The 22,428-nt window shown below is 42.5% G+C and overlaps 8 protein-coding genes across 8 annotated transcripts; 5 read left to right on the forward strand and 3 right to left on the reverse strand.

Annotated features, from left to right (window-relative positions):
• Positions 1-707: 707 nt before the first annotated feature.
• Positions 708-3,161, forward strand: EAF01_001362 (uncharacterized protein; the record flags this gene model as incomplete). Its single annotated transcript, XM_038909612.1, has 1 exon — positions 708-3,161. One exon carries the CDS (start codon positions 708-710, stop codon positions 3,159-3,161), a length of 2,454 nt encoding a protein of 817 aa, XP_038774424.1.
• A 3,456-nt stretch (positions 3,162-6,617) lies between these two features.
• Positions 6,618-7,934, reverse strand: EAF01_001363 (uncharacterized protein). The gene is made up of 2 exons (XM_038909613.1): positions 7,271-7,934; positions 6,618-7,191 (listed from the first exon to the last, which is right to left on the reverse strand). The coding sequence occupies exons 1-2, from the start codon at positions 7,773-7,775 to the stop codon at positions 6,860-6,862; spliced, it is 837 nt and encodes a 278-aa protein (XP_038774425.1). The 5' UTR covers positions 7,776-7,934; the 3' UTR covers positions 6,618-6,859.
• A 1,822-nt stretch (positions 7,935-9,756) lies between these two features.
• On the reverse strand, positions 9,757-10,584 carry EAF01_001364 (uncharacterized protein; the record flags this gene model as incomplete). The annotated part of the gene is made up of 1 exon (XM_038909614.1): positions 9,757-10,584. The coding sequence occupies one exon, from the start codon at positions 10,582-10,584 to the stop codon at positions 9,757-9,759; it is 828 nt and encodes a 275-aa protein (XP_038774426.1).
• Positions 10,585-14,143: 3,559 nt separating this feature from the next.
• On the forward strand, positions 14,144-16,018 carry EAF01_001365 (uncharacterized protein; the record flags this gene model as incomplete). Its single annotated transcript, XM_038909615.1, has 1 exon — positions 14,144-16,018. The coding sequence occupies one exon, from the start codon at positions 14,144-14,146 to the stop codon at positions 16,016-16,018; it is 1,875 nt and encodes a 624-aa protein (XP_038774427.1).
• Positions 16,019-16,699: 681 nt separating this feature from the next.
• EAF01_001366 (uncharacterized protein) lies at positions 16,700-18,548 on the reverse strand (the record flags this gene model as incomplete). Its single annotated transcript, XM_038909616.1, has 4 exons — positions 16,700-17,838; positions 17,885-18,206; positions 18,277-18,443; positions 18,503-18,548. The coding sequence occupies 4 exons, from the start codon at positions 18,546-18,548 to the stop codon at positions 16,700-16,702; spliced, it is 1,674 nt and encodes a 557-aa protein (XP_038774428.1).
• Positions 18,549-18,959: 411 nt separating this feature from the next.
• On the forward strand, positions 18,960-20,295 carry EAF01_001367 (uncharacterized protein; the record flags this gene model as incomplete). The annotated part of the gene is given in 2 exon segments (XM_038909617.1): positions 18,960-20,094; positions 20,109-20,295. 2 exon segments carry the CDS (start codon positions 20,045-20,047, stop codon positions 20,293-20,295), a joined length of 237 nt encoding a protein of 78 aa, XP_038774429.1. The 5' UTR covers positions 18,960-20,044.
• Positions 20,296-20,589: 294 nt separating this feature from the next.
• Positions 20,590-21,034, forward strand: EAF01_001368 (uncharacterized protein; the record flags this gene model as incomplete). The annotated part of the gene is made up of 2 exons (XM_038909618.1): positions 20,590-20,654; positions 20,740-21,034. 2 exons carry the CDS (start codon positions 20,590-20,592, stop codon positions 21,032-21,034), a joined length of 360 nt encoding a protein of 119 aa, XP_038774430.1.
• A 757-nt stretch (positions 21,035-21,791) lies between these two features.
• EAF01_001369 (uncharacterized protein) lies at positions 21,792-22,247 on the forward strand (the record flags this gene model as incomplete). Its single annotated transcript, XM_038909619.1, has 2 exons — positions 21,792-21,952; positions 22,061-22,247. The coding sequence occupies 2 exons, from the start codon at positions 21,792-21,794 to the stop codon at positions 22,245-22,247; spliced, it is 348 nt and encodes a 115-aa protein (XP_038774431.1).
• Between the last annotated feature and the right edge of the window lie 181 nt (positions 22,248-22,428).

A 22,428-nucleotide genomic window follows, 5' to 3' on the forward strand; every position in this document is an offset into this window, starting at 1 on the left:
AATCAAACTTGTTTCTACCTCCTTCTTCTCTTCCGTCCTCTTCCTACACTGTACGCGTATCTACGGCGTCAATATCATCAACACCGAAGGACCCTTCCAAATCTCTGTACAAGGATCCAACATTGCACATCTGGAGATTTCGGTGGAGTCGTCGAAAGCTGCTACCCCATGCTCTTAATGTCGTGGATCCAGCTGCAGCCCTGCAGCAACGGCCAAACATTACCATTAAGGAAGAGTTCTCGAAATTTCACAATCGAGCCATACGGCCTTGAAACCACTTACTCTCCACTCACGAGTCAACACACCATGCTGTATCCTGTACTGTATCATGCTTTTTTGTCGTGTCCATATACAATTTGGCCCCGTTGTCCCTCTACCATCCAACCAATTTTTGATACGGTGGGGTACTAGAGGAAATAGCTACGACGCTAAGCCGAATGCGGTAGGATGTAAACAATTAAATTCATCTTGATCTGATTTCTCATATCATATTCACAAACCCGAATTCATTCGACCCATTCTCTCTAACATTATTTCACCCCATGTTATCTTTTAATTCTTGCTCTGTACTTTGGTTTTTGATTCTTTGAAGCATCGCGCATTTTCTTAACTCCATACGCAATACATTGTGCAGTATTCATTTGCTTTCCAGCGAGACAACAAACATATCAATTGTTGATCAAGGTAAAAGCCCATACATTGAAAGTATGGCGGACAACGACGTCGCCATGATCATGGAGGTTGATGAACCCATTGCTTTACGGAAGCAAAGAAGAAGTTGTATTGCTTCAGAGACACAATCACGATCAACTTCTCGAGCTTCAACGCCGTCTATGATCGAAGTATCAATACCTTTACCCGCAACACCCAGAGCAAGAAAACCTAAGAAGAAGGTAAGATACTCCGATCCAGGTCCAAACCTTCTTCAGGAATCATCTTCTGGTTTGACACCATTCCTTCGAAAATCTTCTCTCTCATCTGCGAGATCAAACCGTCGACATTCAGCACCTGTAAAGCGACTACCCGATCGTCGGCAGGACAACGAGCCATTCTCCGGAGAATTACAATTTGCCCCACTACGACAAGTGTTGGATGGAAGAGTGACAAGACGTATGAAAAGAAATCGATTGAGTGAGGAGACCAACAAGATTGACTGGGAGAAGAAACATGAGGCTAAAGCAAGAAAATCGGAAATATTTCGACTCAAGAAGGAATTGGAGGGAAAAAATCACGAATTACAGTGTATCCAGGATGAACATGACGTCGCAAGCCAATTAGGATTCGAGGCAGGCACATCTATTTGTGCAAATCCTGTTATCGTGGAGAAGTTTCAGGAAATGGAAAAAGAGATTCAGGAGCTGAAAGCCGAGTTATCGCAAAAGGAAGAACGTTCGAACGCTCAACATGACTGGCAAACTGGAACGCACGATCCATTTGATTTCGGTGACGATGATGATGATGATGATAATGGTATCAATACGAGTGTTGCCGGAGATCATGATGCCTTTAATAGACATGATGATGATCCTGGCATGGTGATCGACTCTTCATATGACGACCATAAGATGGCAACTTTTGACGACCCCTTTTCCAAATCCGATGACCTGACAAACATGCACAATATTCCAATTCCATCGCTACCTGCCGCAATAGCTGATGTCTCTTCACAAAAGCCTTCCCACTCATCAACGTCGACACAAGCTGACTTCCCGAATCCTCTCAATGAAAAGCTCGAAGCTCAACTTCTTCATTTGCAATCCGAGATCCAGAGTCTTACTTCCACTTTGGCACTGAACAAAGATCATGAATATCGCCTTTCCCAAAAGTTAATGTCATATATCCCATCTGACCAATCTCACGATAGTTCATCCCTCGAATCGGCGCTTGATTCGGTTCTTACAACTCTTACTATTGCCCAAGCTCAGGCTCTTGAAAAGGAAGCATCATTCAATGCTCTCTCAAACGAAGTAACCTCGTTAGGATTCTCTACCGATCCGGAAGCCACCATCCAGATTATTGTCGAACAATTCCGCAACGCAAGACTTGAGTTCGAGTATCTTAATCCCGGAGAAGAAAGTGAAGGATTCGAAAATGGCAAACTTCTGAGTATGTTGCTGGGACGTCTCAAGACTTTGGTCGAGAAAGCGAGAACACAAGATGAAACCATCGATCAGTATCACGCACAAGAGCTCATTCTCAGACGACAACTGGCGGCTCGTATTGATGCCTTCCAAGATGTTCAAAAGGAATTATCGGCTGTTTCGACCGCTGTTTCAAGAATGAGTAAAGAACTCGCCGAAAACGAAATTTCAAACTCACGCCTTCAAAGTGCGCTGAATGGATACCGAAGTGAGGTTTCTGGGTTGGAGAATCTCGTCGAGAAAATCGAAAAGGAGCACAAAGTCGTCGAGGATGATTTGAAACGTGGAATTCATAACCTAGACGATCAACTCCAGCACGAAATCTTCAGGGCAAACGCATTTGCCATGGAGCTCGAAGGAAAGAATATGATTGTGGGTGAACTTTCGACTAGATTAACGGCTGCTTTGAATGCTTCTGCCACCCTCCGGGATCTCCTCAATCAGAAAGATGGGCAAATACTTCTCTCAGATCGACGAATCAGCGAGGACTTAACAGAACGTGATGAAAGAATAGCAGAGCTTCAAGAAGAATTGGAAAGAACAACATACATCCTGAAGAATACTCAAAAGGCGGTTGAGAACTTGCGACAAGAAAACTCGGATTTGAAGACCGAAAACGAAGGTCTTGAGAACTACGCAGAACAATTAAAGAGACAAGCTAGCAAAGAAAGGAAGAGACGAGAGAGGGCAGCTGATGTAATGGCGAAACAAGCGGAGAGTGTTACCGAATATGCAAAGAGATTGAAGGAGGGTGGTTACGAGTCCAGCGAGACGGAAGCTGGAGAATTTACAAGGAATTCGCGAATCAAAGCCCCAATTGTCAAGAAAGGTCAGTTTCTGAATGCGACAAAGGCAAGAAGAAGATCAAGTGGTAGAGTGAGAGCTAGTGAGAAGAAGAAGAGGAGAAGATTTGATAGCGGACTAGGATTTCTGGAGGAGGAACAAAATGAAGCTGAGGATGACGGAAAGGAGAGAGAGGATATGTGCTGTAAGAGGGAGGAAGTGGATTCACTTACTTGATTTATGGCACTTTCACTAATGACTGTCTGGATTTCTGGTATTGGATGCCGGATACCTTATACCATATTGTACTATACCGCTCTATACCATGTGGGGACTGGGAACTGGGGTGGATTGGATTGAATGAGCATATATATGATGGGAATGGGAATGGAAAACTGGATAGACATACAGACAGATGGATGAAAGTCTATCTGTCTGTCAAATTACCTGTCGATATAGTTCTACTTGTTTTATTTTGTTATTCTGCGGTATGTCTAAAATAGGAAAAATTGGGTGGAGTGGTATGATATGATATAATACCTCTTCTTATGTATGCAAATGGAGATTTGGTGGCGAACATGATATGAGGATACTTTTTCTAGTTAGTTTTAATGTAAAGATAATTTGGTAACTGTTCTATTCATATTGATCTTGACTTTATAATTTTAGGTGCTCTGTTCATGCATGTACACTCGGAGTTTTGCTCCAGTGGGAAAGTGAAGTTATGGATTTGAATCGAGCTCTGGTATATACGATGTGAATAAGTGGAATGCGGTATTATCACAGGAGGGTTCTTGGGGTTACATTATAGAATCTAGATGGTTTTTGTCGATAGTGATGCCATCGGAAACCTACTTAGGTTGAGCCATGTTTATGAATATGGATTGTTGACATAAGATTGGAGATGTTGAGATATTGTAGATAACTTATCTAGAGGACGATTTTTTGTGGTGGGAAGCGGGTTGAGGTGAGGTTTGGGGTGGGATTTGGAGTGTGATGAAGATGAAGTTGGTTGGATGTTTGGTTGATGAGTTGATGAGTTGATGAGTTGATGAGTTGATTAATTAATTAGTTGATTAAAAAGAGTGATGAAGAGTTTTAGATGGTGATGGATTGGGAGTTTTTTTGCTTGGAGGAAGGAAAGAAGGTAGTTGATTAGGGGTTGATGATGGGGGTTGATAATGGGGGTTGGTGTGAGGTTTGGAGATGGTTGAGAGGTGGACGTAAGATAGGAAGGAGTGAGTGTTTAAGGGAAGAAACAAAACGTTATAATGCGCGGGCCCAGAAGTGTAGGAACAGACGGAGTAGTTGAGTGAGAGGTTGGTGTGAGGTTTGGGGATGGGGAGAGTGAAGGAAACAGTAGGAGGGGTGACTATTTAAAAGAAGAGATACGAAGATATAATAGTGCGCGGGTCTGGGGGATGTTCAAGAGATGGGGGTAGTTGAGTGAGAGGTAGAAAAGGACGTTGCAAGAAAAGAAGAGGGGATATTTCCGTGAGAAATATTCAGCTATTTTATACCAAATTCAACTTTTCAAGTACACAAACCATTGTTTCTAGAGATAAAATATCTTGCCGTGAAATTTTAGAGTCAAAAAGGAACAATAGGAACTATAGAAATAAGCTATTATAATCTTCAACCCTCCTCACAAAAATCCTCCTACCCAAAGATTCTCCCCCTTCCCCTTCCCCCCTCCAAACCCCCCATCCCACCCCTCAAATCAACTATTATAACAGAACCATTACAATCCCCATGAATCCAATAACTTTTCTCAAATCCCCATCTCTCTATCTCCCTCTCCTCCTTTCCAAAAACTCTAATTTCCCAAATCTCAAAAATCTCAAAAAAATCAACTTTTTCATACTCAAAACATTTTCGAGACCTATTTCAAAATTTCGTGGAAGGTTTTTTAACAATTCTGTCATTTGGGATTGGAAAATCAACTTTTGAGATGTGCAACAAGGAGGGGAAAGAATGGGAATCAGGTGTTTTGAGGAGCTGTAGTTGGTTCGGTTAGGGTTTGGGATGGAGGATTGTTGTTCCGAGGAAGGGCTGGGTTGGGTTAGTTGGGGTGGTTTGTTTGTGGGAATGCAAGTTTTGGAAGTTGGCTGTAGTCAACGTTGGTTGGGTATTGTGGATTTGGAAATTGGAGGATATAGACGGTTGAACGTTGAACGTGTGAAGTATGGTATGTGAGGATTTTTAGTTATAGGGCTTTGTGATTTTGTAACTTTGTATATTTGTATGTGAAGTAGAAAGATTGGCATTCTTCGAAAGGGAAGAGGAAAAGTTGACAAGGGTGGATAGGAAATGAATGAGAGGAAGAAGTCCCTGAAATTCGAAATTAAACAGTCTAACAATGTGAAGGTTTCTCTGCAATTGTTCTCTCCTTGCCTCATCATTATCAGATCTATATATTGTGATAAGCTGTTTCCTATTCTCCCCTTCTCGCTTAGTTCTAGGACACTGAAGTTTGGTGGATCTTTATGCTTGGAGGATGTAGAGAATGATAGAAATTCTGTCACTTGAGCTTTATCCTTTTGCAGAATTAGTGAGTATTTAACATTCTTTGCCATAATAATCATTTCTCCCTATATTGCCTTCTAGTTATGTTGTGAAGAAAGTTCTATTGTTTCCAACATCTGAGACTACAGCTAGTTGTCTTGAGCTCGAGGGCCAGTAGTTCCTTTCTATAAATAGATTCATATCTCAATTCTTTAATCGTGACTGGAATGTGACTGGAATGTAATTAGGCCTCAAGTCTATCCAGTTGGTGTTTATGACCAAGATTCTATGCATGTCTCCTCACAACCACACTGTTTATCTACACTTACATCCATTATATCCTCAGGTCTTGAAAGATATGTTAAGTAGAATTGAACTGTCTTAGATTATATCTTCCAGTCCACCTCTCATACCCCCAAATAACAAGAAAACATATCAACACTCACAAAGCAATCTCTCCTTCCCCCCCCTCCTTCATCAACCCCCAATACTACAAAATCAACTTTAATTACATCAAAAAGTTGTTTAAATAATAAAAACCCTGATCACTAACATCAGAAAAGTCTCTTCTCTCGAACAAATCCAACTTTGAAGCAAAATTCCAAGTTCTCAAAAATCTCCCCAAAAATCAACTTTGAGGTACTTCTTGAAAGTAACCTCGAAGTTTAGAAATTAACTAGAAAATCTAAAATCAACTATTTCAGATATGCAACAAAAAGCTCGAGGATTGCAATAGAATCATGTGCTTAGGGGTTTGGGGAAGTGTGGTTGGATGGTCGGAGAAGGAGAATGTTATTCCGAGTCCGAAGTTGAGCCATGGTGGTTCGTGCACGAATTGATCTGTTTGGGTTTGGGATATGGGTTGGGTGGCTTTGTGGACTGTGGTTAACAGGGCTTACGACTTTCCTACTGAGAGATGGAGTTGGAGTTGGACCTTGTTCTTGGGACTTTTATAAAGAAAATGTCCTTAGAGTACTTGATATTTCGTACTGGTTCCTGTTTTACTTGCTGTCAGACTTCTTTCTATCTTGTAAAGGAGATACAGAGTACAGACTACTAGGAAACCTTTTCACCAGGTAGAAAGTCAGAAAAAATATGGTAGACTCCTTGATTCTGGATCTCTCGTGCCTCTTCCAAAATATTGAAAATGGATGGGATATTGGAAAAATCAAGTCACTGATGAATAAAATGGTGGGTATTCAAATTTCGATACCATTACTTCTACTTCAATAACTTCTACTGTGTCGATGCAAATAGCAAGCTGCCTACCTCTACTCTACAAGTTCACATCTTTTCTTTTTGATCGGCCCATAAAGAGAATACAAGAAGCAAAATCTTGAGATGACCCGATCCAATACTATACCTCTTGCGACTTCCTGGGCTTCAGCCATGGTTCCATCAAAATCCCACATCTACCGACCCAAGCTCTCTTACTTCTTCTCCCACGGTAACTCCATTCCTGGCTTATAAAGTACCCCATCACTCGGTTTCGGTTTCCACATCCACCACGTAGTCTCTCCCTTGCACTCATGCGCCATCTTACGCCAAATAAATCCTGGTTTCCCGTTCTTGTAAGTGGTATCTACGAGCACTTTATTAATGGTTCGGAAACCATATTTCTCATACAGTGATACTCCCCCGGCGGAGGCCTCTACGAGTGCTTCTACATCCATTTCTGAGATTTTAGACATTCCATAATCCATGAGTAAAGATCCGTAACCACGACCACAGTGGTCAGGGAGGGTAAACATCTTGGAGAGATCTGGTAATATTAGCAAGAATAATGTGGTAGGTATGAAGACCTTTTAAGGAGAACAGAAGGGATCTGGGAATTTACTCACGAGCATGAGGTCTTGTCATTCTTGTGGCTCTCGTACCAAATACTTGGAAGATAACCGTCTGTACAAACTCGCGTGCTTCGCCTTCGGGCCACCAAGACATAATGCTATTGTCTTTCTTTTCCTTTTCCTCCTCATTACCATTTTCGGCATCTTTATTGCCATTCTTATCTTCATTTTCACCACTTTCCCCATCTTTTTCTCCCCCAAACGGACTCGCTTCATAAAAACCCCAATTCGCTGCCGCCAAAACTTTTCCAGCACCCTCTCCTTGATCCTCCACATTAACAATATACACCCAATAATCATCCTTATCCGCTTTATGAGATTTCCAAAATCGTTCCTTGAGCCCCTGGACTGCAGTCGCTACTCCTTCGGCAGTGGGTTCTTTGATCGGGACCATGATACCCAGAAACGGGTTGTAGGGATCGGCATACGACTCCCACATGCAATCTATCACGAGACAAAATTCTTTGAAAGTTGTGACGGTGCGAAGAGTGGGGGCCATGGTGGGATCAAACAAGACGTGATCTCAGATTAAGGGATTCCGGTTAGGACAGAAGAGTTCTAGAGGGTTGATTCCAAGGAAAGAGTTCTCGTCGTTGAAAGCTTAGGGCCACTGATAATGGTTTCTGAAATGAGATATTTCCACAATATGTACAGCCCCTGGAGAAAGATATCTTGTAGATTTTTCTCGCAAATTTCGAGGCGCAGCTGATGGAGATACATGAATACATAAGCACTTGTGCAAATGTGGCCTTAATCTTACTATCCAACATGTTCAGTCATTATGCGGGAAGTACGTTGGTGTTGGTGACTGTTGGAAATCTCATGCATGACAGGGGCGACTCGGTAATTGGCCAATGGAAGGTTTTGTGGTGATCACTTTGCTTCGACCACACCAACCACCTGTATTCTCGTTTGGTTGAATGGATATTGGACATTAATATCAAGAGATAAGTTGTGTGTGTGATGTTCTTGTTCTTCTAAATATGGTAGGTCAGATTTACCGCTAGTTTATCAAATCATCTTATTTTGTCTTCGGCTATATCGATATATGGCTCAACTCAACCCTAGTGAGGATTATGCAGAGTAGCAGAGACAATGATAAATAAGTAAGAGTATTAACAATATTTCGACTATCACAGAATGCCGGGGATAATTTGGAGGTTGTTCGTAGGATAGGCATATTTTGAACTGCATACTTCAACTCAGAGGTAGCGAGGATACTAATCGTGACAATTTCGCCTTTTCTTCCATGATATGCCAATAATACTCGACTCGCTTCTATCTAATCAAAGTTCTCGAATATAATAAGGATTTGCCATCCAGAGCCAGACTGAAGCTACAGTATTGCAGCACCCGCCTAACACATCAGATCATGAACGAATCTTAAGCTATCAAACCGATCATTGAGAGATTGATATCATTTGCAACTACAGGCCTGCCTCACTGAGTTCTTCAAAATCGAGACACTTCTTCATGAAATCAAATATTCTCAATACAAACTGTTAAACCTCACGGTCATGAAACCATAAGTCCAGCAAGAATTTATATTCTCGGCGCTTTTCATATACTGGTGTGCGTTATACTACCAGGCGATGACTCTCAGAAGTAGTGGTAAGTCATTGATTATATGTCGCAGAATGTTGTAAATATCTAACTCCGTAAGGGAAATACTTGAGTAGCAGCGCTGAAAGTACAGGTTGAGCTATGTGTAAAATAATTAGGTGATTTAAGATGAAAGATACCTTGAGAATCTTTCATATATTATGATTAACTATTCTAGCATTGTAATGGAATCTCAAGGCTGGGTGTTACTAATGATGTTTATACCTAAAAACGAGAGCCGTGAGTTTGTGAGATGCTGCGAGAGAAATTGCTTTAAATGCTTCTAGCAAGGGTGGAAATCAATGCAGATTGATGAGATGATATATCTTGAGTGATGGGAAGGATTAGGTAAGTCGTTGGGTTTTACATATGTATTGAGTTCTCTGGTATTTTTAGGTTTGTTTCACAGAACTCCTTGTCTGCGTCTATTGTTGTGGCTATGTTCCTGAACTTCGAAGAGAGAGGTGAGGTGGGAACGTTTAGGAGACAGAAGATTGGTGCGACGGTTCAATTTGATATGCAAAGTCTATTTGTTGAAATTTTGTGAAAAGATTAGGACATTTGAGGGGTTCTGAGTGTTACATTGTTGTTGGACCTGTATTCATGAATTATGGGTGGAATATATATCACTTTTTAGTTATCATAGGAGAAACAACATTTCTCTAAATTATAGTTGTCAAAACCTCACGATTATCAATTGCTTTTAAATGGATAACATTGATATTCATTCAAAGTTACTGTCTAACGTGGAAAATCATCGCGTTTTCTGAAACCTTCAGTATCCCTTTCCCGTCCCCCAATGGCTCGAATTCATTGAACAATATATCCTTATCCGAAAGTCATCCGTCACAATTTTGACTCTTCAACTCCAAAGCAACTTATTTCCTATTCAATACACGACTTAAAATATCATTCATCTCAAAAACACCTCTCTCCTTGCGTTCTGCAACCGCTACTTCCGCAGCAACCAAATCTTTAGGAGACGTTGACAGGAAAAACTTCTCCGCGGTTTCCATATCATCCATATTGATATCTCTAGTCATCGTCTTCCCATTACAGTCAGCGCACGAATCCCCAACCAGCACAAACGGTCCGATCCAACCTCGTGTCCATCCTATGAGTTTCTGAATACATAAATTCTCTCCGCATTGATCGAGAATATCTCCATTTTCCAATCCCATGACGGTACCCGGTGTCCAGCCTGCAGAATCTTCTTTTCCTGGAGTGATCATCCAGCTCACAAGATCGTCTTGTAGATTGGCTGTAGTGTTTGCTCCCTGTGCTATAATGGGGGCAGGGAGCGGAACGTCATAACCATGACATTCGTGACAGATTTCGCAGACAATACAGGTGTCGCAGTAGGGAACACATGGGTTCTGAATGATAGCAGGACAGGGACACCAAAAGACTTGAGGATTCTCCCTGTTGGGTGGAAAATAAAGTGCGAGTTTGTGTTGAGGTGTAGGACGAGCGACATGTTTTGAAATATGGGAGATGCAGAAACCCAAGTGCTGGCTTCGGCAGAATTCAGAACAGTAGTATTCGAGATCAGTGCATTCGCAGACAAGTCCTTGGCATGTAATGGATGTGTTACAAGCTCTGCATGGGACTGGACCGTTGTTTGTGGTGAGCTTTGTGAAGTTGGGTCGTATGAATATTACCATGTTGGGGTGATCAAGAACTGACCAGCCGGATGGTGTTGACATTTTGATAGATAGGGTTTCGAGTTTGTATTTGGATAGAAGTTGTTGGGTGAGAGTTCTCTATCGGATGGTATGGTGTGGTATGGTATCGTATCTGAATAGCACCTTGCAATTTCGATGGAAAGTGAAAGATGGTATGATTGTTGTTAATTGGATGAGAAGACTTTAGGTTTGGAAGTTGAAGTTTCGACAAGAATAAGAAGTGGTGGAGTGTTAGGATACTTTTAAGTATTCAAACAGTCTGGAACCAGTCTCCAGGACGACCGTATCTATATTGTATGGCTTTCTTAAGCACGCTAGTGCAAGTATGACAGATGATATTGAGTGAATATATTACCGTAAATAAACATGGGACCGTAGTAGAAAGGCTGAAGTAAAGATGGTACGTTCACCTTGCTAAATATTAACCCCCTTGGGTTCACAGTATACCAGGAATGTTGAGCAAGGTGTATACTGATAAATTTCAAGATAAAAGAGACTCTAGATTATTGCCCAAAGTATATTTAACAATCCGATGTTTTATTTGAGGCTCTCACTCAGGGTTTCATTCGGTAGTTGTTGATACTACATGGAGGTTCGGTTGAAAACCGTATCACGCTCAGAATATAATTGACTCCAAACTGTCTTCGTTTCGAATCGCTAAAATTGAGATGAAACATACATATTTTACAGTAAATTCAGCGGGTTACTTGACATTAGTCTACTTGTGGTAGCACTCTATCACACACGGTACTAGGTGCATTCGTTGAAGTTGTATCAAGTATGTGATATTTGATATTATCATGAAACGGTGATGCTACGAAGGAACTATGTGGGAACTAGAAGAACTCTAATAGCCCGAACACTGATGCAAGTGACGTAGCTACTACGGTACCTAGGACATGTTTCCCAGTGCTTCTAAATAAACCAATCAAACAGAAACCAGGGGAATGTGAAAGACAGTATGAGATATTGGTATGAGCTTCAGTTGATTCATCAAATACCCTTAACTTTGCAGTCCAAAACAACAAGCTGGACATTCATCTAGGTGGTTAAGACATCTTCATTTTGCGATCTTATGTGTAATAGTAGAAAAATGGTGTCGTAAAAGTCTCATGGCGTCATGTTTCATATTGTTGTCTTGTGTATCTAGCAGCAATTTTCCATCATGATAGTTCTTGAATATACTTCGCCATTCTTCGTTGCATCATGCGTCCATTGTAATTGTATCAAACCAATTACCGCCTACCCTTTCTACCCTTCAGTCTTTCTAGCTGGAGGCCTTGCTCAAATGAACATATCAACAGTCTTTCACTATCTCATCATTGATTTTTTATGATACTGGTGTACCATAATAGTGATCTTTCAACTTGCACTGAGCAGCAAAAAAAGACGTAGATTGTCGAGATGGATTGGCTATCCTTGACTCTTTTAGTCGGGCATTAGAGTTGAAGGAACTTCCCCCCTCCCTCCTCTCCTTCTTCTCACATCGCTCTTGATTAAGTAGTAAACCAAGTTCAAGATGTCCCAAGTTTAACTTTACTGATTAGCCTACGAGTTCGATAGTTTTCTATGTCTGTTTGAAGAAGAAACCCTGTATGGCGCTTTATCTTGTAACACGGCCTACACAGCAGCAAGAATACGCGTCCTTTAACAGGGAAGCGAAAGATCGTTTCATACCTAGGGTATCTATAACGAGCTCTTGATTCGAGGAAACCTCATTGCGTTCATTAATCCGCTCAATCACTATAAGGCTATTATATTGTGTGCGTAGATGTTGTAGATATATCTAGTCCTTCGCTCATGAGCAACGTTTCAAAAGCCCCAAAGCCCGCACTCTTCTCTTCCTATTAAGCTACTATTACTAGCCCAAGAATCGATAGCAGGCGAAGCAGAAGTTGCGGGGCGATGGCTCAGCGATTTCGCAATTGCGAGTTTGAAAGTACCATGGATTATGTTCTTAGACGTTTTCGAAAGAGGTCGTGTACGGGAATGTCCCACCATAGCAGCTTTCTGTCAACGGAAGTTCTCAATTATAGTTGCTGCAAGGAATTTTTTTAAGGAATATACTGCAAAAAATAATATCACGGTCAATTATACTCTCAATCTCAACAATGCTGCAAGACAATCCCTATAGACGATTCCACCTCGATGAATACCGCTAATACTAATATCTGTTGCACTAGGCTTAGATAAAAGTCCTGGGACTTGTGGCTCTGCATGATAAAGTAAAGCACAGTTCAGCGAGAAAATACTGACTGATTCTTGGTGTAAGAAACTACCCCCCAGAACACTGACCTTGCCGCATTGCTCTTTAGGATGACATATCTTGGTATACTAGATTATGAGTTGATAACGGCTTATTAGTCTAGGCTCTCGGTTCTATCGGATTGCCAATTCGATCGTTTCAGCCATCGCCGTAACAAATGGAAGGAAACTTGGAGAAGGTATTCAACGCTCAGAACTTCAAGGTTATCGCCTAAGGTTAAGATATAATTGACTTCAAATATGACGGATCGCCTTCAATTGATGGTTGATGATAGAATATTGGCAATATTCCATCATGCTAATTTCCTGGAATGGCAATGCAATGAGTGTTCTAAAGACCTGTTACTTCCGAATCTTATGTAGGCGATAGCTAAACTGAAATCACTGCATTCGTAGTGAAATTCATATAGGAAACTATTCGCAATCTAGCGCTTCTATTTCGCAAACTGAAGAGGACTGGCATAAGAAATTCAGTACTCCGCACAGGCTGGATAAGACAGCAGCCATGTTCGAGTGGAAGGAAGATATATGGACATGAAGTATTGAGGCAAAAGGCTATTCATGCTGAAAGGAGTTTCGATGAGGCAGAGGCCGGTATTATGGAACAATGATGGTTTAATAAGAGAAAGGTGGGTGCAATAGTTTACATTATGGGTAGTGACCTAACTTCCTCCTCTAGCTATGATAATAAGGATAACACAACCGTCGGAAGGCGGTTTACAGGCTTATAATGTATTCCAATCATAGCTGTGAAGCTGATCACACTCTTATGACACTGATGCTAGCTTAAGCCATTTCTTTTGCGGTGCGAGTCTGTATGATGTAAGATTGTTGACCTTCGGCAGCTCTCATTAGAATGGTTTGAAGAGTAAAGCAAATCGAAGATCAAACCCTGAATATTCACGATTTTGTTGGATTTGATATACATTGGCTGTTGTATTGATGAATCTATCACTAATCAAGTGATCTCGGCGATCTACCAAATTCATGACGTCGCTTACATAATCACCCACCTCTCCGACGAACGCCCTCTTCTTGACAACTTCAGTTGTCGTTCTCAGAACAACAGTTGCACATCTCATCACTCTCCATATACAAATACTTCAATAGAGATTTCGAAACTTTTGCATACTTCTTGATATTGCTCTTTGAATCATTCTGAGAATTGCACAGTGTTGATTGTGCGGGGTGGTATTCTTATTTTTGGGTTCGTCGGCTTGAAATGGACGAATTGAGTTGTTGTAGTGTTCTAACGATATGATCAGTGTTTACCCCTGAACCCCTTTAATCCTCGGATTACCGACTAGCTTTCAAAATGCCTGCCATGCTCGATGACCCCAGCGCTCCCACAATCTACCGTGCTTCTGGGTCCGCGCCTTTTCCAGATCCTCACGACACTAACCCCGCATTGCCCCTCGATGTCTTCCCTCGACAGGTTACTCTACGTGATCGAGTGACAGTCGCTACAATCGTGCCTTTCGCGTCACAAAACCGGGTTCCTCCCTCGCTTCTCGCATATCTCAGTGACCAATTCAAAAAGGAAGTCGAATTGGGTGACACATATCCTATGCTTGATACTATGCCACGAGAGAAGTTTGCTTCTTATTGGTTTCAAAACTTTGGTGCAGTAATGCTCCTTGGTAATATCGAGTCCGCAGATGAAGTAGTCGAAGGCAAAAATTGGGCTACAGAATGTCTTGGTAGTTATTATATAAAGCCCAACTATCCAGGACGTAGCTCCCACATCTGCAACGCCGGATTTCTCGTCACAGACGCTGCACGAGGCAGAGGTGTTGGGCGTCTACTTGGTGAAAGCTACCTCCACTGGGCTCCACTTCTCGGCTACACATACTCGGTTTTCAATCTCGTATATGAGACAAACGTAGCTTCTTGTCGCATTTGGGATGCATTAGGCTTCAAGCGTATTGGGCGTGTCAAAGGTGCAGGAAATCTCAAGAGCTATCCAGGGCAATTCATCGATGCTATTATATATGGGCGGGATTTAGGGCCTGATGGCTCCGACTTCGTGAGTGAAGAACGCTTCGATAAAATCAAATTCTACTTGAAACATAAAGAATATCCATTGGGTGCTGATCGCGCGGAAAAAAGCAGACTTCGTAGCGCCGCCACACATTACAAACTACTACCGGACGAGGATAAGCTCATGTTGAAAGGGAAGGAAGTCATCAGTGACCCGCAAAAACAATACGAGATTGCGAGGGGTATACATGTACTGCAACATGGTGGAATCAACAAAACCACAGCTATGATCGCCGAGAAATATCACTGGATTAGAATCAAAGAGACGGTTAGTCTAGTAATTAAGAACTGTGGAGAATGCAAAGAACTGGGCAAGGCACCAGTTGTCAAACCGGATTACCAAGCTCAGCTAGCCCGTCAATCTCCTCGCAAAAGTCAAGATGTAACAGATGCAAACATACTATCTTTGCCCGAGCAACAACAACTCAACCACCATCGAGATCTTCATCATCAACAACATCACCATGATCAGCAACCACAACCTTCCCATTTGCAGCATGACTTCCAGCAAATTCAACACCACCATGACCACACCAGTACATCTGTGTCACCTCAAGTCCTTAACCGCAGACTACCATCCCACTCTCCCCATCCTCACAGTAATCCCATTATCCACCTCAAACAACATCAACCACCTATTTCCCAAATGCAACTTCATCACGCAGAAACTCGTACACAATCTCAAGCTCGGGCTCAGGCTCAAGCTCAAGCTCACTCCCAATCTCATGCCCCATCGCATAGACATTCTGCAACAGATTACCTACAAATAGATCCTCAAATCATGGATTACACACATGCATCTCATTCCCCGCATCCGCATTTTGACGCGCACCATGAACATGATACGGATTCTTTTCAGGCGATGTTGGAAAACAGGGATGTAGATGTGGATGGGGGTGTTGGGGATGGGGGCACCGGCGTGGATGGAAACCTTGACGATATGCTTGTGGATCAAGATGAAGTAGATGTAGAGCATATCGGAGATATAGGCACCGTGGATAATAATACCGGGAATGATATGAATACTGACGAGACAATAAATGGTTCGATGGGAAATGGAAGACACAAATCTCATGATGATGTTATGGCTACGGCGAGATTGGCGCAGGAAATGATTTCGAGGGGGGTGATGGATGGGAATGGGGGATGAGGGTGTTAAGTAGAGGGCCATCGATGAGTTTGAATACCGTATTATTCGATAAGAAAATGATGGATAATCGTTAATGAGATGGAGACGAAACCGAGTTTCGAGATGCATACCGTCTGTCACTGGCTGACGACAAATACGAGAGCGGCATGCCAAGGACCATAGTTAGTACTAGCGGCCTCTCGTTGAATGTTGGATCGTTAATGTCGGGGGTACATCGTCGATAATCCACAACATGCTTTGCAGGTCATGTCTTGATGTTGTGGAAAGCATCATGTGCATCTAATCCTGATATGAATTAGCGTAGGATGTGTTTACACAAGAGATACATATTCTAGTAGACATATTTTATGGTCGATAACAATGATATCACAAATCAGAGAACAGCTGTGTTACTGCAAAATTGGAGACACGAGAGGTCTAGTTTGCAAATAGGTGACACCTTGGAACAGACACCACTAACCAATCACAGAAATGCCAAAGTAAATTTCATCACCAAATTCATAAATTCAGACATAAGCGAGGGTTTGAACTTTTGAATTCTAAAGTGCAAGTATGTACTTGCCATACATCTAGCACTATTATATCATATCATAGAATAGTCATCTACACGTCGAAATTCTGCTTGTCCTTAATTTCCTCTGCATCATTCATGAATCATGATCCCTCTCTACCATTTATCGCTTATCTTCTTGGCATGCCTCTTCCTCTACCTCTCAATGCTCTCTGGGCTGCTCCCGGAGGCAAGCCTCTTTGTGGAGCTTGTGGTTGTTGACTCTCTTCATTCTTAATGGTCTCGTCTACGCTCAAAATCAAACAACTAGCTTCAGTTGCTGCTTGAATAGCATTAACCTTGACCAACGCTGGTTCCCAGACGAAAGCCTCCATATTATCTCTAATACCTTCACCAATGAAATCAACACCAGCCCATATGTTTCCTTTTCTGTGTTCCACGCGGAGCTTGTTAAGGATATCTGTAGCATCGAAACCGGCGTTGTCGCAAAGTTGACGAGGAATGACCTCGAGGGCTTTAGCGAAGGATTTGATGATTGCTTGTTGCTTGTTGCGGATATTGTTGTCGGCATAGTGATGGAGATAAGCTGATACTTCCATTTCACAAGCTCCACCTCCAGCAACAATTGTGGTGTTCTTGATGGCGCGCTTGACGATCATGATAGCATCGTGGAGGGAACGCTCGACTTCGGCAATGAATTGCTCAGCACCTCCACGGAGAACTAATGTGCAGGTCTTGGCAGCTGGGCAATCTTCGAAAAAGTTGAAACGTTCTCCACCAATTTGACGTTCTTCGAACGAACCGCAGGTTCCGAGGTGCTCTGGTTGAATATCGGAACAAGTAGATTGAATGGATCCTCCTGTAGCTTGAATGATGCGTTCAAGGTCATCAGATCCTACACGGCCGGCACAGAAAATATCTCTATCCGCGAAATACTGAGTAGCAAGATCACCAATTGGTAGCTTGGAAAGGACAATCTTTGCGCCAGTCTTGTATAGAGCTTCCATCTTGTTGTAAATAATTTGCCATTCAGCATCGACAATAGCCTGGTATTCCGAGACTTGCTCGACACGAACTTCTGCGTTGTCTTTCTCAGACTTAAGCTCAAGTTCAACATTTAAGCACACAATCTTGGGGTTTTTGAAAGATTTTGGTTGTTGTTCGAATCCGGCGTATGCAAAGGTCTTTTTGAATGCAACACCGTTAACAAACAGTGAGTCGGTAAGGGATCCACCTGGAATCTTCTTCATGCCAATGAGTTTCTCGTTCAAATCGTCCTGATCTAATGTCATAACCGCATCAACGACCACTATATGTTGTTAGCTATGTCTCACTACAACATTTTGGAGCCATACTCTTTGTGAAGAATCCGGTATTTCTCTTAATCAGCTTACTGCTCATGGCAGTACCGGCCAATTTAATGAGAGTTTCCCTCTGGTTACCCTCACTTGTATTGACAGCGATCTCCTTTATTTTATTGACGGCCATCGTAGAGGCTCTTCGTAAACCCTTAATGATAGTCTGCGAGCTGACTCCCTGTTCGACATGGTCCTTTATTTCCTTCAAGATTTCACCTGCCAAAACAACGACGGATGTTGTTCCATCTCCTACTTCGGCATCTTGTGATCGAGAGATATCGGTAAGAATTCGTGCTGCGGGGTGAACAACGTCAAGTAACTACGCCCAGAAATCAGTTTATGAGTTCTAGCTATACCAAATTCATAGAGTTTTCTGCCGAGAGGCTTACCTTCATAACAGTAGCACCATCATTAGTGATAGTTTGTCGTCCATTCTCATCCACAAGTAATAAATCCCCACCATATGGTCCTAAAGTACTTCTTATTGTGTTTTGAACAGCTAAACAAGCATTGATATTGCTAATGATCTGTCCTTTTCCCTGAGAAGAATCTGTGCCTATATTATACACTTCTGTCAGTATACTATGTGGTCAAACCAATATCTGGGTTACTGACCCTCTTTCAGCACAATAATGGTTGGAGTCTGGCCACCGAACGACATTTTGCAAGAGACTCTGTTTATGATACAAATTAAGAAGACGCCTGAATCACCGAATAGTCGCAATGCTGGGTATGTAAGAGAGCGTTGCTAGGGTATGAAAAGAACTCTCAAAGCTTTGCTGCCGCTACCTGATCAATTGTAGTTCAACTTTTTTCGCGTCGCGATTTTGCTATCATATTATTTGTCGGTGTCCGTAATCTCTTACACGTGAGATAAGTTCTGCCACACTACATAGTGCCACTGATATTTCAGCCACCCCCACTAGACCAACATCTACCGGTGAGCAGGGCTGTCTTATGACCTCTCAATTCATTTTATTTTACCACGGACTCACTGGGGAACAGTTCCCACCGAGCTTTGTTTGAAAATTGCATTTCGCATCCATTCCAATCTCACACAACATATCACACTATCAGCGCCAAATTGTTTCCCTGGATTTCTTCCTATGTTCTTCCTCAGGAACTAGAGCTAAAAGCAACTTCAATATTACCTCCACGAGTAGTGATCCTTCAACCTTACGTACCTGATTGAAGTCAAAACATATTCATGCATATTGCAAATTATCACACCCTCATCACTTCGTAACGGATTCATCTCATCTTATAAGATAATAGTGTGAATATCTTCACCATGCTCAACATCTACATAAATCGCCACCGCCACTGCCACAGCAGCCTTCCCCATCCTTCATCCTACTTATCCTAAGCCTAGACAACCTTAATCAACATTGATGTGCCGTCTAATTTGTCTCTCGTTGCGCGAGAGCGTCCAAGGTCATAGCTGGACCTACTGTGTCTCCCAAATAAGGTCCTCAGCCTTTCCCGTCGTCCTCTGTCTAACATCCTGACATGATATATGGTGAACCACTCCTATTCCTGGATTGGTTCGTCGCGGGGTAGCGCAATCCTTCTTCTGTACCCTCCACTTGACGTTCTATAGGTCCCGAAAAGCGAATGAAAGTTCTGTATGACAAACCTTGAAGTCATTACACACATTCGGGCATTGTCCACTAGGTCTTCAAGAACAGCTTACCAATAGCTATCGGTAGATATCTCATTCGCGGTTTTAGGGCTGTCCGAACCGTCGAATCATAATTCGGTATCCCAAGGCTGAAGAGTCGGCAAAGCTTGAAGAAGTACCTATACGACGTTTTCATGCGCGTCAATGTTCTGAATGCCTCAATCGGCAATTGTGATGGCTTCGCAATTAATAACTCGTCACTGCTGACAATACTGTTCTCGAGCTGAAAAATCGGATTTGGGCCACGGAATAATTTACGTCCTTATCCGCCTTACAGCCGGCAGATGTTTGAGGGATGCGAAATCTAGATACTGTCTTCTGGCTATCGATATAGCACGGCATGCATAGCCCTTGCGATGTCATGTGTCAAAGGTACGATCCAAAGCTCCTACGAAGTACACCGCTAGCCCATTCAAGAACATCCTTTAATTTATTTCAACTCGTCGATCAACAATCTAGAAGAGTTACATAGAAAGATGTTACTTTACGAACGTAAGGAATACTGTAATCCAGACCAAAAATTTATGTACGTAAGGATAGCTTCTGTGCTCATGTGGATGCAAGTGATGCTCAGAATCTCGATGTAGCGGTAGGGTTGCAGCCGCTGCAGGGACGCGCGACCAAAACAGCCTTATTTGCGTCGTGCAATATCGCAAGGCTGGGTTTAAATGTGATCACACATCGTGTAGAGGCCAATGAAGACACCGCAATGCGACTTTTGCGTTAGTCACTAATATAAGCGCATTCTACATTCAAGGAGCGAGGCTGAATTCTATAGTTGCGACCCCTGTAATCAAGGGAAGTGGCCATTTGTCGCTAGATACAAATCCCTCGTTAGAGTCACGCTGTCGCGACACAGTTGCTGAATCTGAGAGTTGACTCAAGGGTCAACGGCTCCCCCGAGATATGAGAAATGCTGTGGGTACCTGATATAATGTCTTGGGTGGTACGAGAAGTAGTTTCCGCAATCAGTGTGATGCGTACAATCTCATATACCGAAAGGAAATAAACTGTATAGACAATGGCTACAATTGCGAGAAAGAAAACTTGGAGACCAACATCCCAAACTAGCAGTCTTACTTGCCGGTTAGTTTTTCTACATCAAGTTATCTTTTCTATGTAATCAGCACACAAGAGAAAATTCAAAGTTGGGTCGCTAATGGAGCCTTAGAATTCGCCGTGTCAAATGTGCAGAAGAGAGACCGGCGTGCCTTCGATGCTCGAAGACTGGACGTAAATGCGATGGCTATGATTCTGATGGTCCAGAGATGTCGAGTTCCCCACCTACACGAAGGGATAGTGAGGCTTCTTCGTCGACTGATAGTTCCATCGTGAGTCTTACCACAAGCATAGTCGAAATGCCTTCTCCGGTCATTGAATGGGATGAAGAAGAGCGAAGAAGCGTCAATTTTTTCATCACCAAGACAGCACCGAAATTAGCGGGTAATCTTGAATCTAAATTCTAGACCAGTCTCATTTTGCAGAGGTGTTACTCGGATCCGCCCATCCATGCAGTCATTGCTTTGGGAGCCTTCAACACGTCCTTTAAGTTCGGCGACATCAAACTACTGCAAGCGGGAGTGACTGCTGATCCGAAGCAACGATTCGCCCTGTTACAGAATATAAAAGCCATACGTTACTTGACGGGTCATCTCTCGCATGGAGGGCACCGACAATCTTCAGAAGTAATTCTGATATCTTGTATTTTGTTCATTTGCTTCGAAGCAATGCAAGGGAACTACCAAGCTGCATTTGCTCACCTAAACAGTGGTTTAAAGATTCTAAACGATTGGATGGAGAGAAACGGGCAAAATCCCCTCACTCATTCAAAGTCAAGCGTGGGTCGAGATATCATCCGCTCGGAACTAGTACCTTAATTCGGAGCTCTAGACATCCAGACAATCAGAATACTTTTCAACTAGCTCTATTTAATGGTAATTGACGAGCGGGACCACGAAATTTGATTTCAGAACCCAGACTAACATACCAAACCCCATTTCGTCGCTGAATGAAGCTAAATTTCATCTACAAAACCAGACCCACGCAATGTTGGTGTACCATCAGAGTGCAACACAGCATTATAGCCCAGAGATGGCAGATAATTATGATACTCTACAATCAATCAGCCTGAATGCTATCGTGGAAGAAAAGAGTGAGCGAGTTCTGCAGCTTGAGTAGTGGTCCAGAGTCTTCAACAACTTTGCACAAGCAGCAGGTCAAACAATGACTACAAACGATCTACAAGCATCAATATCCCTGAAACGTCATCATGTCGCCAACAAACTAATTCTCGAAGCGGCGCAGTTCGGGACTGAATTGGACTACGATCGATATATGGATCAGTTCGAGCTGATGACTTCACTAGCCGAATCTCTTCTCAAATCGTACGGTAATTCAAGGCTGGAAAACGGACGGTTGTTTTCTTTCGATACTGCAATAATCCCACTGTAGCTTTGTGTGGCAACCAAATGTCGTGATCCTGTGCTTCGCAGGAGAGCACACGCTCTTCTGGTCGGCTCATTCAAACGAGAAGGTGGTTGGGATAGTAACTTGGCGAGTAGTATTGGCAGATGGACTATAGATAAGGAAGAGAAGGATTTAGAGAATATTTCGAAAGCCGAGGAAGTGGTGGAGTCATCTCGGATCGCAGTAACGGAAATAACGTCCCTTGGACGATGAAAGGCATTAGTCAAATTTAGACAAGGTCCTCTTCGAGATGATGGAGATGAAGAGCTTCAGGAGGAATGGATTGTAGGGTGATGGTGTGTATTTGTAGTCATAAGGACTCTGGTAGTTCATTGAGACTGTATATTCTGAATATAATTATTTGGATCGTTGAAAACATTATTCTTTTTACAAA

Source organism: Botrytis porri (genome assembly GCF_014898465.1).
Source record: "Botrytis porri strain MUCL 3234 chromosome Unknown BPOR_002, whole genome shotgun sequence".
Lineage (NCBI taxonomy): Eukaryota > Fungi > Ascomycota > Leotiomycetes > Helotiales > Sclerotiniaceae > Botrytis > Botrytis porri.

What these genes read in the sequence shown, in the direction of transcription:
- EAF01_001363 (XM_038909613.1), bottom strand. Translation starts at nt 7,775, where the DNA reads ATGGCCCCCACTCTTCGCACCGTCACAACTTTCAAAGAATTTTGTCTC. An exon ending in AATGACAAGACCTCATGCTC is followed by an intron (nt 7,192 to 7,270) that starts GTGAGTAAATTC and finishes TAATATTACCAG; the next exon opens with ATCTCTCCAAGATGTTTACC.